At 36.4% G+C, this 16,582-nt stretch overlaps 2 protein-coding genes across 4 annotated transcripts; one reads left to right on the top strand and one right to left on the bottom strand.

The window, feature by feature from the left end:
* Window positions 1–7,886: 7,886 nt before the first annotated feature.
* On the top strand, window positions 7,887–9,933 carry LOC111917245 (E3 ubiquitin-protein ligase AIRP2). Its single transcript, XM_023912923.3, has 5 exons — window positions 7,887–8,164; window positions 8,587–8,737; window positions 8,842–8,908; window positions 9,106–9,340; window positions 9,439–9,933. The coding sequence occupies exons 1-5, from the start codon at window positions 8,085–8,087 to the stop codon at window positions 9,647–9,649; spliced, it is 744 nt and encodes a 247-aa protein (XP_023768691.1). The 5' UTR covers window positions 7,887–8,084; the 3' UTR covers window positions 9,650–9,933.
* A 1,303-nt stretch (window positions 9,934–11,236) lies between these two features.
* Window positions 11,237–15,931, bottom strand: LOC111917253 (general transcription and DNA repair factor IIH subunit TFB2). Of its 3 annotated transcripts, XM_023912944.3 has the most exons (17): window positions 15,750–15,929; window positions 15,246–15,375; window positions 14,958–15,130; window positions 14,698–14,865; window positions 14,428–14,496; window positions 14,126–14,219; window positions 13,882–13,985; window positions 13,748–13,793; window positions 13,610–13,669; window positions 13,438–13,506; window positions 13,024–13,107; window positions 12,655–12,738; window positions 12,374–12,459; window positions 12,045–12,135; window positions 11,879–11,959; window positions 11,689–11,763; window positions 11,237–11,553 (listed from the first exon to the last, which is right to left on the bottom strand). In XM_023912944.3, exons 3-17 carry the CDS (start codon window positions 15,068–15,070, stop codon window positions 11,419–11,421), a joined length of 1,359 nt encoding a protein of 452 aa, XP_023768712.1. In that variant the 5' UTR covers window positions 15,071–15,130; window positions 15,246–15,375; window positions 15,750–15,929; the 3' UTR covers window positions 11,237–11,418. The 3 variants fall into 3 exon arrangements, 2 of the variants coding, with proteins under 2 accessions (XP_023768712.1, XP_023768704.1); XM_023912936.3 differs by lacking the exon at window positions 15,246–15,375; XR_008231630.1 differs by lacking the exon at window positions 15,246–15,375 and having other exon boundaries at window positions 11,456–11,553; window positions 11,689–11,783; window positions 15,750–15,931.
* Between the last annotated feature and the right edge of the window lie 651 nt (window positions 15,932–16,582).

Raw genomic sequence — 16,582 nt, 5'->3', positions numbered from 1 at the left:
CCGAAGCCAAAACCCGCAATCTGCCAAAGGATGGATACCACATCGAAAACCGCACAAAGCTATCGGCACTAAACACCAGACTATAACCATACCAACCATCAGGGAACAACGAATGCCAAAGCGAAACCTGAAGCACCAATCCATAACCATGCCAATCCCGCGAAACAACGAATACCGCATCGAAATCCACACTACCAGCACAAACAATACGCCACAATCAACGCAAGCTAATCAAGACATCAAGACAGCATCATACCCGCAGCTGCCCCCCCGGCACTGCTCCGTCTCCCTCTGCCGCAAGCCGATAAGCACAACCCTGAGCCCTTGGGCTCTACTCCATCCTGTCCTCCTCCTGAACTCCTCAAGGTGGCCGGTGCTAGAGCCTGCACCGATCCTGCAAAAGCTGTGGACATTTGACCCTCAAATGTCCAACCTGCCGACACTGATAACAAATCCTGGAATCCCGAATTGGCACTGACTGCCGACAACCCCGTGCACCATGCCCCTCCTTTCCGCACTCGCGGCATGCACCATTGGCCAACAAGCTCCGGTGCCATCTCTCTCACACTTCCCACAAGTGTGACCGCTCCGATCCCCCATTTCAACGTCTACGGTTCTGAACCGTTTCGGCGCCGACTGCGACTGCATCGGGGCCTGTCCCAGCTCACGCAACTGCAACTTAACCTCTAACTCACGCCACATGGCGGCCTTCTGCAACTCCAGCAGGGTCTCGCACCTCCGCGCAGACACGAACTGTCTGATACCCCCTTGAGCTTACTCGAATATCGGGCATCTGAGCCTGCTCCGAAGCGAACTCAGGGCAAAACATCGCCCTCTCAACAAACATCCCGGTGCTCTCAGTCACCGACTCCAAATCCTGCCTCAGCTTAACGAACTTCCGAGCCAATTTCTCCTGTTCATCCCGCGGAACATAGCGAGTACTGAACATCCCTCTGAATTGATCCCATGAAACCGCAGCCCTCTGCGCATCAGAAAATGACCTCGTGGTCAATCTCCACCAACCCTTCGCCCCGAGCTTCAATAGGTTCAGAGCACACCCCACCCTCTGATCAGCAGGGCATAAACTCGTGGAGAAACACCCCTCCATGTCTGGTAACCATCTCATAGCAACAATCGAGTCCTGAACTCCATCGAATGTGGGAGGCTTCGCATAATAGAAGTCCCGATACTGAAAACCCCGACTAGTCCCTTTCTTTGCCGTTGCTACAGCCGCTGTAACCGCCGCGGCAGCCGTCTCTGCGAAAACCGCATATCGCTCATCAAACTACTTCAATCATAGTGGTCCTGATCGACCCAAACAATTCTGGCGACTCAACCCGCAACAATGCAGCAACCTCATCACGCCGGATTTCGCGAATCCTCGCATCCCGCTCGCTCGTGCTCGTCCGATCGATAACCGGATAACAAGATAGCCACAAGCATCATCCACTACGAACCATGGTACTCATCCCATGACATCCCCCTTCAACATGCTTCGGTGTATGGTACCTGAACCATAACACCACTCCTCAGTCTGCTCCAATGTATAGCACTCGAACCACAACATCTATCTCAATCTGTTCCGAGGTATGGTGCCCTGACCATAACATCACTCTGTATCCGCTCCGATGTATGGTATCCGAACCATAACATCACCCCTCAATCTGTTCCTTAGGACCTTCAGAATGCCCCCTGTATCAAGTATGGGTCCTCTGCTTTCAGTAGTACGGGCCCATACTACCTGCCACATCTACCCATACTTTCCACACGGACCATTCCAGAGTTCCTAAGTAGCTGATAAACCTGCTCTTTCACCCATCTCATCGCGCGTGCTCGCTTCCCAGCGAAATCTTCTACTCTACCCGCGCACTCATCTGGCTAGGTTTACTCCCTAGTCCCTTCCGCCGTCCTCCCACTTCTTTGCTATCAGCTGCTGAAGAGTTCCTAATGATGCCAGCCCTCTACCTCCTGAGTATCGTCATACTCACTTAGTAGCTGACTCCCATCATCGACAACTCCACAAAGCACAAAGCAAGCAGCATTCGAGCATTGAAGCATACATAGGACTCCCCATCTGTGGTAGCTCCACCTTCTCGGCTCATCCTCGGAAGTACCTCTGTACCCCGTAGCTTTACCCCTTGTGCGTTCTAACTAGATACTCTCACTCATCACATACACACAAAAGCATAACGCACATATAACAGCAAACCCTAGACTAAGGCATCACAAATCAGGCCACCCTAGTCCTAAGATGTGAAATACCTAGCCTGTCTCTAGCATGCAATAATATCTCATAAAGTGCATAATAGATATTTCATAATACAGAAGTAAGGGTATTTTGGGAAATCACCGTTTGGCTCTGGCTGATTGTACACACTGCTCTTTCTTGCTTCCTCTTTGAACTCTTATTCACTTTTAGAAAACCATTTATTTGGAAAACTTTTTCTTACTTCCTCAGTTTGAGTCCAGATTTACCCGTAGGCGCGTCCGAATCCCTCAAACCAAGGCTCTGATACCAATTTGTAACACCAAAATTCCCAAAAACAAAATTTTTATTTGAATAATCAATTTAATATTAAAAACACTTGTTTAAAATCTTATTCACATTCAAATTACAAAACGTAGTTTCATTTTCGTTATAAAAGAAGACCAGGATCCTCCAAAACACAACTCTTTCTTCGGTGTGTACAATCGAACCGTTGCCATCCCGCGTTACTGTAAGAACCTGAAACAACGTAACATAAACAACGTAAGCACGAAGCTTAGTGAGTTCCCCAATATACCTTACGCACATACGCCTTCCGGCCCGGATCTTTCGATCCACATAATATCGCCTTCCGGCCCGGATCTTTCGATCCACATAACTTTGCCTTCCGGCCCGGATCTTTCGATCCACATAACATCGCCTTCCGGCCCGGACCTTTCGATCCACATAACATCGCCTTCCAGCCCGGACCTTTCGATCCACATAACATCGCCTTCCGGCCCGAACCTTTCGGTCCACAAGATAATCGCCTTCCAGGCCCATACACATATATAACACATAATACAAATACTCTAACACATAAAGCACATATATCACATATCATACCTGACCTTTCTGTCACATAATACCTTGCCTTCCGGCCCATATATAAACATGTATAACACGCGTAGCAGCTAACTTTCCATTCATAGCATATAAACATAACACACAACATACTTGACCTTCCGGTCACACAATCAAACCATCATATATCATACCTGACCTTTCTGTCACATAATACCTTGCCTTCCGGCCCATATATAAGCATGTATATCACGCGTAGCAGCTAACTTTCCATTTATAGCATATAACATAACACATAGCATACTTGACCTTCCGGTCACACAATCAAACCCTTCCGGGTGAGGTATAGTGAGAAGACTCACCTCGCGGACACTGGAAGATAGCGACTCCTGAAACCTCTTGCACTTGATCCTCCGAGCTACAAGCTCCCTGTCTCATCATACATCTCTTTTTAATACTTCTATCTTCCACGTTAACTGACCCTAAGAAATCACACCAGTCAACTCAGGTCAACAGTCCATTGTCAGCTCGACTGGACTCGGCGAGTTCCCTGGCGACTCGGCGAGTCTGGTCGTCCTTCAACCTCTGAGATTCCCCTTCTACTCGTCGAGTATCCTCTTTGACTCGACGAGTCACTCCTGGAAGAATCGCGGGGCCACCCCGACTCCACTCGCCGAGTCTGAAGAACAACTCGGCGAGTCCCAGTGAATCTTCAAGCTACTCGCCGAGTCTGATCATCCGACTCGGCGAGTCCACGCCATGCAGTCGATCCAACTGCTTCCTGAGGTACGTTTTTCCCGAGATACACACTCATGGGGACTTCTGGACCTCTAATCATCCTATTACTAGGGTAGAAACCTTTGTATAACAACATAATAATCCATCAAATCTCCAAATGGGTTTCATAAACCCTAAATTCGTGTACACATCAAAATAACAGGAATGATCCGAAACCTTACCTGAAAACATACTCTCTGTGTCCCCAAACCTCAGAACTCGACCCCCATGCTCTTCCTTTGGCCAAAATCCTTCCTCTTCTTGCACCACAATTCCTTCAAAGTCAATAATGGACTTCAAGTTTTGCTCCAAATGCCACAGTCGTCTAGGGTTCTCCACAATCGGCCAAAAGACGTGAAATGACGACATACAACCCTTAAATACGACCCAATACGAAACGGCTAGGGTTTCTGCTGAACAGCGTCGACTCGCCGAGTCCATACCTGGACTCGTCGAGTCCAGTCGCGAACCCACGATCAAATCTGCGACCCTACTCGGCGAGTCTGGCTCCAACTCGCCGAGTCTCCCCTTTAAAACACCCCAAAATGCAATTTAGCAATACTTGAGATTTTGGGCTGTTACATAAGGGTAACTTTTGAATAAATTAAATTAAATTTTGATTCCACTTTAACTTTTGACTGGTCAAAATAGGAACCCGATTTGAAAGTGGTCAAGGGATTTTTTTTGTTCGTCATTTGATCGATCGTCAAGGGGAACGCAAAGGAAATGAATACAGAACACGAAGGGAAGAAGGAATGCATAATCGATTGAGAGGAAGAGGAGATTGGGACGGGAATGAACCGAAGGCAGTCAAGAAGAACGCACACGAAATCAGCGAATGTTCGATCGTTCTTTTGGTTGAAGGAAGGGGGTCCGATGGCTTCTGATTTTTCATCGATTGATTCGCAATCGGTGATGGCCTCTGGGATTCGACTTAGGCCGAAGAAGAGGAAGGAAAAAGAGGAGGCAGCGAGGGGTGTTAGGAGGTGGTAGTCGACGAAGAGAGATAACCGAGCCTATTAGATCAGCCCTCGCAGGATAAGAAATCAGTCAAGGAGGCCGCCGGAGCAACCCCCTCGCCATCACTGTTGTTGACAACAGCCACCACTGAACCACTCTTCTACTTTCGTTTTCCTTTTCCTTGTCCAAACAAGCCAAGCACAGGTGGTGCCCTCTATGGGATTGGCAACTGCTGCTGCTTTCATTCCCTTTTCTTCTCCGATCAGACACGAAGGTGAAGAACCCCTCCTCCATCTTTTGTCTTACAGGACCAAAACAATCATTGATTTTTGATTGCTTCCGTTCGTTCCTTCTTTCTTAATCTGATGAAGACAGAGTCTTTTCCCCCGATTTGTTAAGATGATGACCGTGTTGGTCCCTTTACCCAAATTTTGTATCAAATTGGCAAAACCAGTCCCTCTAGTTGTAGCTTTAAATTAAAATTAGCCATTTGACATAAATCTTTTCAAAGCATGTCCTACTTTAATAAGATTTTAAAAGAAGGGGTGTGAATTGACAGAAATACCCTCACACTAACAGAGGGCACAAACGACTGTTAATCCTTTGGACCAATTCCACAACAAATCAAACCTTTTGGACCACCGGTGCAACACCAAAACTTTTTGGATCAAACATCCAATTTTTGACATAACACAGGGACCAAACTTGCAATTTTGTCTTAATTTATTTTTTAATTAATTTTCTTACTTATGTATTTATTTTTTATATATTTAAAAAAATTAATAGACCACACATATTTGTATATCATCGGATGATCCCTACTGTTTATTTTTTAATTAATTTATTTTTTTAACTCGGATGGTCCCTACTGTTTAATTTTGTTACAAACTTGGTCTCTGTCTTACATAAAAAGACTATAGTTCCCGTATAAGTCATATTCCTGTTTATAAGCTACAAGCTAGTTTGTCAACCCTTATAATCTATAAAAATTATTGAGCGTGAATATACAACAAACCGGCTCTAAGTCAAAAATTACCATTTTTACAAATTAAAAGAAAAATACTTCAAAAATATAAATATACAGCAAATTTCAGCCGTTTCTAAAAAAAATATACAACAAATACATTAGTTGATTAAATAATAATCTATAAAAATCAAGAATCACGGATCCAATTTCACTTGGGACCCAACTTTGAAGTCGACACCAATTCCATGTCTCATATATGGAGCTAAACCCACCACATCCCGAATTCTGGATCCACATACTCTAAATCGTCATCGAGTAGCCTGAATGCTTATCCGTAGTTAATGTTGAATGTTAGTATGTTACTTAAACTCTATTCATAGAAGTGATTTTTTCGATACTTTATCTAATATTTGATGAGTTGATTACTTTATTTTTATAAACATGAAAACAAGGTTTTGAGAGAGCAATACAAGCCTCGTGGACCCATACATATTGGTAAAAGTACAATCATTGTTAACAACGACATTTTTAAATAATTCCTAGATATACAAGTAATAATAATGCACTTCATCAATTCTCCTAAGAGCCCACAACTATCGCAAGCAAACATGTTCATGACGAGGAACACATTTTTTTTCTTTCAAAGACAATTAGATCATTAAAATTTAGGATATAATTATTCACATTTTCCACCCTTATTCTTTGTTAGGATTTTGTTCAAGAAATTTCTAGATTCATGGATTTAGTTCAATTTATTTGGATCATTCGTCTATATTTTTTCCATCCAAACACCTTATATTAAAAGGACAAATATCTAGAGTAGGTTGAGAATTGTTATGCCTGAAGCAGTACACTAAAACTGGATTTGGTAACATTTTATACTTTGCATATATAATACGACCAATAGTTGTAACAAAAAAGAAAAATTGAGTAATCTAACCACATACTAGTTTACTTTTAAAAATAATAACCAATATTTTTTTTTTTTGAAAATTAACCGGTCTCTTGACCAAAATAGCTCAAGAAATATATATATATATATATATATATATATATATATATATATATATATATATATATATATATATATATATATATATATATATATATGAGACACTCAAAAATAGAAATAAACATTCCGAAGAGCGAAATTTTGAAGCTCTAGCTACCGGTATTTTGGACAAAGCTATTTAAGTTTATCTACAACTAATTCAACAAATCAGGTGAGTTTTACTCTTTAATTTAATTGCATTTCACTTTCGAAACAATTTTATGTATTCCAGAAGAGAAATTAAATATCCTCCTACTTTTGTTTCTATAAATTCTCATATCCAATTAAATAATGACATGTGTCATATTTGTATATTAAAATTTCAATAAATGGGTATTAAATGTTATACATGTCACTATTTAATTGGGTAGGAGGATTTGTAGGAACAAAAATTAGGAGGATATTTAACTTCTCATTCCAGAATGCATATACAAGTCCGAACTACGAGAAACCAGTCCGGAATATCTAAATTTTGTATGGGTTTTTACTTTTAACCATATAGAAACTATATAAATGCATGAAATCCGAAATGAACATAATTATTCCATAATACACTATTTCAAAACACATAGTCCAAAATACAATTTTTAAGACCGAAATATATAGGTGTCAGGTTCCGGACACGATATTTATCAATCACCGCCCACTCCGAAATACGATATTCCAGAGTAATTGGTCATTTTATAAAATTTAAAAAAAAATTAATTATTGTCATCAAATTGTTCATTTATATTGGTTAGATTACTTAATTTCCTAAAAAAAATGTGCTAATAACATTGCAATTAACATAAGTGGTATTACGTTAAGAAAGAAACAGAATTCATGACGAAATGCAAATCAATAATACAAAATCAGAGGAGAAGTTACTTAAGGAAAACTTAAGGGACTAGGTATGAAATTCTATATAAATTTAATACCAAAAACAAAACAATTATTTGGAATAGTGAACTGAAGGATAATCTAATATAATTGATTCTTTTCATAATAACCACTTTAATTCTTTTTTATACAATTATTAGTATTATAATTACCACTAGATCCTATTAATCTAAAAACTCAAAGTTCCACCAGCTTCTTATCCACGTGTCAGCTTGACAGTGACACAGTTCTTCTCCTTCTTCAGTTCTCTCGAGAACAGAGAGAAGTTACCACTGATCTCACCCCACTCCTAGAGAGAGAAAACAATTCTAGGGTTTTTAGAGAGAGAAAGTCATCACGAATCTCAGTAGATGGTGTGTGAATTTGTGTAATTATTTTCGTGGAAGAAACATAGAAAAGAGATGTATGTGGGATCAATGAGAAAATCGTTCAAGGATTCTCTCAAACTCCTTGAAGCAGATATTCAACATGCTAATACTCTGTAAGAAGTCAACCATTCCCCTATTTTTTCCTCTCGTGATTTCCTTTTACGAAATTCAATGTTCTATTCGTAAATCCTTCAATTTAGTCTCTGGGCTTTTAATCTCTTAGATGAATTTGGGGTTTTTTTATATATGGATTCACGAGTTATTTCATAGTCAGAAATACACATGTATCTGGTTGATGTTCGACTCTAGTGGTTGCTTTGCTTCTATATGGGATAAAGGTATCTCACCATTTTTAATCAACAAAAGCAGCTTTCCATCATAAAAATTCCAAGACTAATTGAATTTTAATCTGTTTCTTTCAACTTGTATGAATTAACATTGATTCTCATGCTACGATTTGCTCTTTGTTTGTCAATTTGAGGGTATAGCTCAAAAAAAAAACCCTAAAATCCATGGTTTGGTTCATGAGGTGCAGGGCATCTGATTTCCCAAGGGAGTATGATGGTGCCTGTGTTCAGATGAGAATGTCTTATAGCCCGGCTGCACAGTTCTTTCTTTTCTTCGTTCAATGGTCTGATTGCCACCTGGCCGGTGCTCTTGGACTCTTGCGGATCCTGATTTTTCAGGTCAAAATTCAAACTTTTTTTTTCTAGCATTTTATTTATGAATTATGAGATATATGATTCGATCAATTTCCATTCATAAAGTTTCTAGCTTGCATACACTACAGGTTTATGCAGATGGCACCACCACCATGTCTACTCATGAAAGGAAGGCTAGCATAAGAGAATTCTATGGTATACTGATATATGATTTAATATCCAATTATAAAGTTTAACAAAACCGTTTTCTATATCTATTTTTGTCCCATTGACATGAGTGTCACTCCCAGTGCTATCTTTTTTAAGAAGATTGTGTTTTACATCTACTATGGTGTTGTTTTTTTTTAATTGTTTTAAGGAGTTGATGTTTAGGATGATGATATGATGGATAGGTATTATATATCCATCTTTGATGCAACTTCAAAGTGGTGTGAGTGATTCGGAAGAGAAAAAACAGAAGAAGGTATGCATGGAAAGGTATAAGAAAAGAGAAGATGAAGATTATAATCGATGTTCTGATGTTGACATTGAACGTGAAGAAGAATGTGGTATTTGCATGGAGATGAATGGCAAACTTGTTTTACCAAAATGTAACCATGCCATGTGCTCAAACTGCTATAACGATTGGTATGATTCTTTATCTTATCAATGAATAATTGAATATGCATATTATGCTTTTGCAACAAAATAAAAAAAATTTTAAAAAAATGTTGATTTTTGTGAAGGCGTACAAGGTCGCTATCATGCCCGTTTTGCCGGGTGAGTCTAAAGCGAGTTGACTCGGGGGAGTTGTGGGTGTATGTTGACTATAAGGAAACAATTGACATGGCCACAATAACAAGAGAAAATCTGAAAAGATTGTTCATGTATATAGACAAGCTGCCTCTTGTTGTCCCTGACTCAAATTTTGACACCTATGATTCGCATTTGATGTAAGCAAATTGACTAATTTACGTATCTACCCCTCTTTATTTGGTGGTTAGATGAAACCCGGCCTGAGAGTTTGTTGTGGGCAGGGGGTTTGAAGTGGAGATAGTTTTTACTTGCAACATAAAAAAGGGTTGTTTGGTAATTGTATGTAGTAAATATGTATATGGATATGATATGCTTGAATGGTGACACGCTAAATGTCTGTATTGCCCTTGGTATCGTGAGTGAGTTGGAATCTTAAGCTTTGCTGATGGTAAATTTATGTATAGATTTGGAGTTTGGTTAACAAAGCTTTTGGAGTTCTCGTTGAAGATAATCTTGACAATTGGTTTCATATTTTCTTTTGGGGTTATCTTTAATATGGTATAAATGTCTTTTCTATTAATTATAATCGATTGTTAAAATCATTTTTTAACAGCAAACCTTTTTCTAAAGGGTTAATTGTATAGAACACCTGTATTTTCTGATTGTTTTTGGTTAAATCAAATTTTTTTTTCAAAAAAGAAAAAAAAGAAAAAAAGAAACCCATGTATTTTCTTATTTTCTGAGTTGGTTTACTGATGATCTTTTGGTTTTACATTATTTTTTCCTGGAAAAACTTCCAACTTCTTATTTGAAAAAACTCACATTTGACACACTTTTTTTTTAGCTCATGTTACAACATCATAATCCGAAGGAAACATTTCATATTTTTAATTCAAGAGAAATAATATCTTGTTAGAAAAAACATTTATCAAAATCTATTTGCTAATGTTCAAAGAAAGCAGCAATAGATCAAAAATCAACTTACAAAATCAAAAAGAAAAAACAACTTACAGCAGGGGAAAAAACGGTCTTGGTTAACTTAGTATCTTATATGGTTTTTCAAAATCAAAAAGAAAAGACAACTTACAAACTTCAATATATGTTTGGTATCTAATTTCAGCTTTCATGAATTTTCTGTTAGAAACATTTTCAATTTTACAAGTGACGATAGTCCATAATAATCTTATTAGATTTTTTTTTAACTTATTTTTAATAGCAGAGTCAACAAAATCTTTGAACAATGTATTATTCAATTTCCAATAAGAGATGTAAAACCTTCAATTGGCAAACATAAGGTTTTAGAGACTGAGGTTTTGTGCCTGCTAATTAATTTCTTTGCATTCTAATTTGAAATTGAATAATAATTTAATTTTTAAACAATTTGTTGGCTGTAATTGAAAAAGTTAGAAATATGCAAGAGTTTTCTGGAATAAAAGAAGTTTAGGTTTAAAAAAAATTAAAAATTAAAAATATAAAGTTTTTTATATGGTAAAGCCTATCCATTTTTTTAAAAGTTTAGCTAGTTTATTATCTGTACTATATATAAAATGTTCAATAAAAAAAAAAAAACTTTCAATTTCATTTGTTTTTTTAAAACATACATCATATTTTAAACTATCCAATTTTAAATGGACTACTTTATGTAATATTTGATAAATATATGTAACATACGATACGACAATGAAATTAAAACAAGAGGTTTATAATAAAGAAATAAATGAAAATAGTTAGTTATTTCTTGCATTTTTTGTTGGAATACGTTTGATTACCCATTTATCCTCATAAATATTTACATAAATGCATTACAACATTGCTATATTTAACCATTTTCATCAGTGCAAAACCCCATGATACACAAATATGCATGTGAAATATCAGATTTACAAAGTGAAACGGATATATCACATATTATTTTCACTAAATCTGGAAACTTTATCAAAAAATAATAATAATAAAGTAAGGGAGCAGAGCTATTTTTGATGGCTGAGAAATTCTTTCATGTGTGCATAAATGTCAGTTTTGACTATAAGTTGCATCTTCTTCGAGTCTTCCCATAGCAAACTGCTGTATTCTCTTGCAAAGTCGCAAGCTGCTTCAAACACATCCTACAAAAAAAAAAAAAAAAAGAATTCACGAGTAAAATAGCAACCTACTTTTGTTTATTTAATTTTTTATAGCATCCAACTTTCAAAAAAATGAAAGTAAGTTGCTAATTTTTGCATTTAACCCTTTTTTCTTACCCTTGATGGGAAATCATCGAAGAAATGAGCAGGTGTCATCTCTACCCTGTTTAGATCTGATTCCCACAGCCTTATCTGTTGTTGTTTATCAAATACTAAAATATCAACCCAACACAAATAACATGTTTTTATTTATTTTTTATATGTTTGTTTGAAGATAAGATTATGATAATGGGAAATTTGGAGTAACCTGGTCTGTGACATTTTCAGGTACAGATGGCACTTTTTCTGCAACACGAGGATGAGCATTCTGCTGAAGAAATGAAATTATCTGCAAATCAAGAAAAAAAAACATTAATCCAATCCTACTCATGAAATATTAATTACATTTCGTTTTTTGGATGTTTGATGCTTGCCTGGTCTGCTGTAATGCCATTTGAAAAGGCTTTGTAGAGGTTCTCTTTTGTAATGGATCCAACAATCAGGTTAGGAAGTTGATATTCTACCCTGCGCAAGTTATACATAAAAAATATTAATCCTCTGTCTAGAATAACTACAATTTATCCATTGTAGAAAGTTATTGGTTTTACACAATTTATCGTGTGATAAAAATCAACCACCATATAACGTAACTAACAAAAAATAATATGATTTTAACAGTTCGAAAAAAGAAATCAAGTAAACAATAAAAGAAAAATGTGAAGTTTTTGGCAAATAGAACATGTAGAAAATATAAAGAGAGTACCTTGCAAAGAGTCTTAAGATTTCACAATGTAACTTAGAGGTTGAGTAGGCATAGAGCCTGAAGTTGGTTTCCACAACAACATATCCCTAGAAACCAGCACAAAATCAGCTGATAAAAATCATAATTCTTTTCAACATTCTCAATATATATATATATGCAAACAATCCTTTTATTCCTATATGAAAATTTTAACATATTGGAATTTTGTAGCCACATCAGCATATGGGAACTTTTTTTTTTATTTCATAAAATCATCAAACAGGAATTTAGAGATATTGTACCTGTTTCCTTGATGATGCATCTGATAGGCTAATAGAGAGATTGGTAGCCAATTTTGTAGGAATGAACCAACTATCTTTCCTCCCCTACAGAAACAAAAGATGCCAATGAAATAGATTTTTTAATATATCTACACTTTACTTTTTACTTTTTAATTTTTCTTTCTTGTATTTTAAAAAATCTACCGAATTACAGCAGTGAAAAATGATGAAATTGCTATAATTGGGTAGACTTTTTAAAGCACAGTGCTACTGTAACTGTAAAAGGAAGAAATGAAAGTAGGACCCGAAAATGACAAAAAAGGACATGAAAGTACATTGCCATTTCTTGCATTACAAAATATGGGAAAAAGAATGTAGTAGAGCATTCACCTGTTGGAGTTTGATGAGTCCCAAGTCTGCAAGGTCTTTAACTGTTATCCTTTGTATCTCGTCTAAAGTGTTCATATTATATGCCTGTTTTTGTTTTCAAATTAAAATATCAGCCTCAATAGGGAAACACGTATTTACTATTGACTTGTGAAATTTTAGGGTTAAAAGGGTATTTGAGTATCTGTAAGGAGGGAATTGAATTCCATGGGTCTTAAGATGGAAAGTAGAAATCCATCAGTCAAAGGAATTTGTGAATTCCAATTGATTTCAATTCCGTACTCCACAAACATGGAGATTGGAATGGAATTGAATTCCAATTCCGGCAAAACCAAAACCCTCCTTTGGGTATATTACATTAAAAAAATCACATGTATGCTTTAAAATATATATTTTTTTTAAAAAAATAATTGATACCTCGCCAGTAACATGAAAGCTAAGTTCTAGCAGAAATGAGATCAGATCTGCAGAGTCCACTCCTCTGTCCTGTTCATAAAAAGTTCAAAAAGGACTCAAAATATAGTATTTAGAGAATACAGAAAAAAATTTGTCAAAATTGGATACAGATGCAAAAAAAAAATATGAATACCTCAGAATTACTGATATACTCCCTGATGATATACCAGAGTTGTGCATTAGTATCCATTAGCTGTAATGCAAAAAAAAAGGACATCAATAATTAATAAAATACAGAATATAAATAAATTCAAGTACATATTTTTCATACCAGGAACTGAAAACCACTTTCTGTGAGCCGAGAACCTTCATTGTCCCTATGGAAATGTGAATCAACCATCATAAGATTCATACTTTAAAGAGAAAAACGGTATATAATTTTAAGAAATAATTTGAAAAAACCACCTTTGACTTAAAAGGCCTCGTTGGAAGACTTTCATCATGGAAGGACTGATGCTCTTTGTTGTAACCTCAACTTCAGCAGAGTTTATGAGATGCAGCAAGAAACACTAAACTGCCACAATAGCAAGTCATCAAAGAGAACATACTGAAGCTGCAAAATGATTAAAGATAGAAACCGAAATATATTCTTCACAATTTAATGAAAGTAACACAAACTACATAAAAAGATTATACAAAGGTTTCATACCTCCCATTGTTGACCAGCATAGTTGTCTAACTCCTCTAAGCTTGGGAGTCTTACTGTTATATTTGCAGCCATAGGTTCTCTCGGCAACACACCACTACAAAAGCCACCTCATATGTCACATACATACATACATACATACACACACACATAAGCAATCAGCATTGGAGATGAGTTGGGATACAAGTTTCAACAATAGAGGTATATAAGCTTTTTTCCCATTAAGTCATTCTTTCTGCATTAAGTCAAAACGAGACACATTCATATAGCTTACTAAATTAAGTGATTCAAGTCATATGACTTACCCATGAACAACATGCTTCCGAAGGTTCATCTGAAACATCAGGTTTAACCTGTAAGTGGCTTCCTTCTTCCTGCAGACACAATTCAGGACATGAGCAAATAGACTTAATTCAAAAGGGAGAGACTTTATATAATCTTGAATTGAATGGAAAATGAAGTAGGAAATGATCTAATGAACTAAAAATCATCCATCAAAAGATAAACCAGATAGGTGAAGGGAACTCTGTTTGAAAAAAGAAATAAGTAAAAGGGAATTAAGCAAACACATGTACCTATCAACAGTTTCAGTAAATACTCTCAATTGAATGAGTCTATCAACAGCAACTCTATGCTTTGAAGCACCATCAACAAGAACCCATTCTTGCAATGAACTGGCTGACACAGGCACATCTATGTACAACAACTGGAGAACATACTTTTTGGCCAATGGTGGCAAAGACCTGAACAACAAAACGTGGTTAACACATTGTGTAAATGATCAAACATCAAACATATATTAACAATGAAAAAGTGATGGACTTAAAGAGATAACCTGAGAATAGCTTCACAAATGAAGGCATTCTCGTATAGCTTGTCGAGCTTCATGGCAGGTAAGGAAGACACCATGTCCATGAAATTCTTAGCTATAATCTTCACTTGAGGCATCTTGATCAACTTGTAAGATAGAAGGTGTGTTGATTATAGGGATGAATTTGTGAACCTTTCCTGCTCATAATCATATGTTAACGAATTATTGTGTTGGAATTCATTGTGAAATTGAAGCACATATTGAAAATTAATTTGGCAAAACAATGTCTACAAACTAGAGAAATGATTGGACCTGTAAAGTTGGTGTTCTAAAGCACAGTGAGTCACCTCTTTAGGAATGTGATACAAATTGACAATTCAATTATGTGCATCTTAACAGACATTTAGTCGTGAAATACACAGTGTGTTTCTTGAATGGTGTTCTGTTATTTCCACAAATGCCAAATAAATCATGAAGCACGAGAAATCAAAACAAATCACAGGGTACAGACAACATAGATGCAAACCATACTGTAAGCAATGCCAAGTAAAATTGCATGGAAGCCCACTAAGGAATTCTCTCAAACACCTTATATGCAAAGCAAAATCGAAAGGATACATATCTGGTAGAAAAGTTCTTTGTTTCCATATGTCATTGATCTACTCATAGTTTCCAGTCGTTTCATTATAATATTTATAATTTACTAGTTCGTGTATATTGACGAGTAGGTTTTCAGTTCAAAAAACTTAGAAACACAAAATGGGGGTCCAGCGGCGATTTAGTGGGAGAAAGGGCGAGACTTGTGCGATTTATTACCTGAATTCCTCGGAGGAGATTGACGGTGTCGAGGAAGACTTTGTGAAACGATGATCGGAGAAGATAGCGGCGATGGCGGTCCAGCAGCGATTTCGTGTGTAATGCGGCTGGAAGAAAGTTGAGAAACGGAAAAAAGGAAACACAACATGAAAAACAAAAAAAGAAAAAGGTTTAGGTAAGTTTTTACGAATTTTACTTCCTTCCTAAACTTTTTGTATTTTGATCTCATATTTCCATGTAATTTTTTTATTTTATAACAATAATTTTTTTAGAACAGTTTTTTATTTCTCTAAAGTGGAATTTGTAAGAAATTCATAAAACTGTTTATTTTACGGATGCTTTTTTTAATAATTATGCTCCCGATTTTTCATGCAAACTTGTTATTTTTACATGTTTATTTATTTTTGTTTTTTTTTTTCTTTTTAATTAGTTTATACTAGTGGCCATTTTTGCTGACTTGACATATTATGTCAACTTCTTGTAAAAACAAATGGAAATAATAATGAAAGTGAGTCATTTTCTACCAAAATGTTGATCTCTATTTATACCGAACCAAACCGTACTGCATTTAAAAATATGGGACGGTACTTGGTATTTCAAAATCACAAAATTCAGGATTCGGTACTGATATCATTCCTGGTAACATTAACTTGGTACAATATTCAAGATTGATTTTCGAATAAATTCAATATTTGGGAATCGAGCACGGTATCGGTTGGTACTGTTACGTCTCATGCTCATCCCTACCCATGTTTAATACCAATGAATTGAACAATATTTTTGTAATTGATGTTATTTTAATTACAAAAATATATAAATAACACCACGTTAAT

The sequence above is a fragment of the Lactuca sativa genome, chromosome 4, assembly GCF_002870075.4.
Source record: "Lactuca sativa cultivar Salinas chromosome 4, Lsat_Salinas_v11, whole genome shotgun sequence".
Classification (NCBI taxonomy): Eukaryota; Viridiplantae; Streptophyta; class Magnoliopsida; order Asterales; family Asteraceae; genus Lactuca; species Lactuca sativa.
Note: the sequence above shows the minus strand (reverse complement) of the source record. Positions and strands in the feature narration are given on the sequence as shown.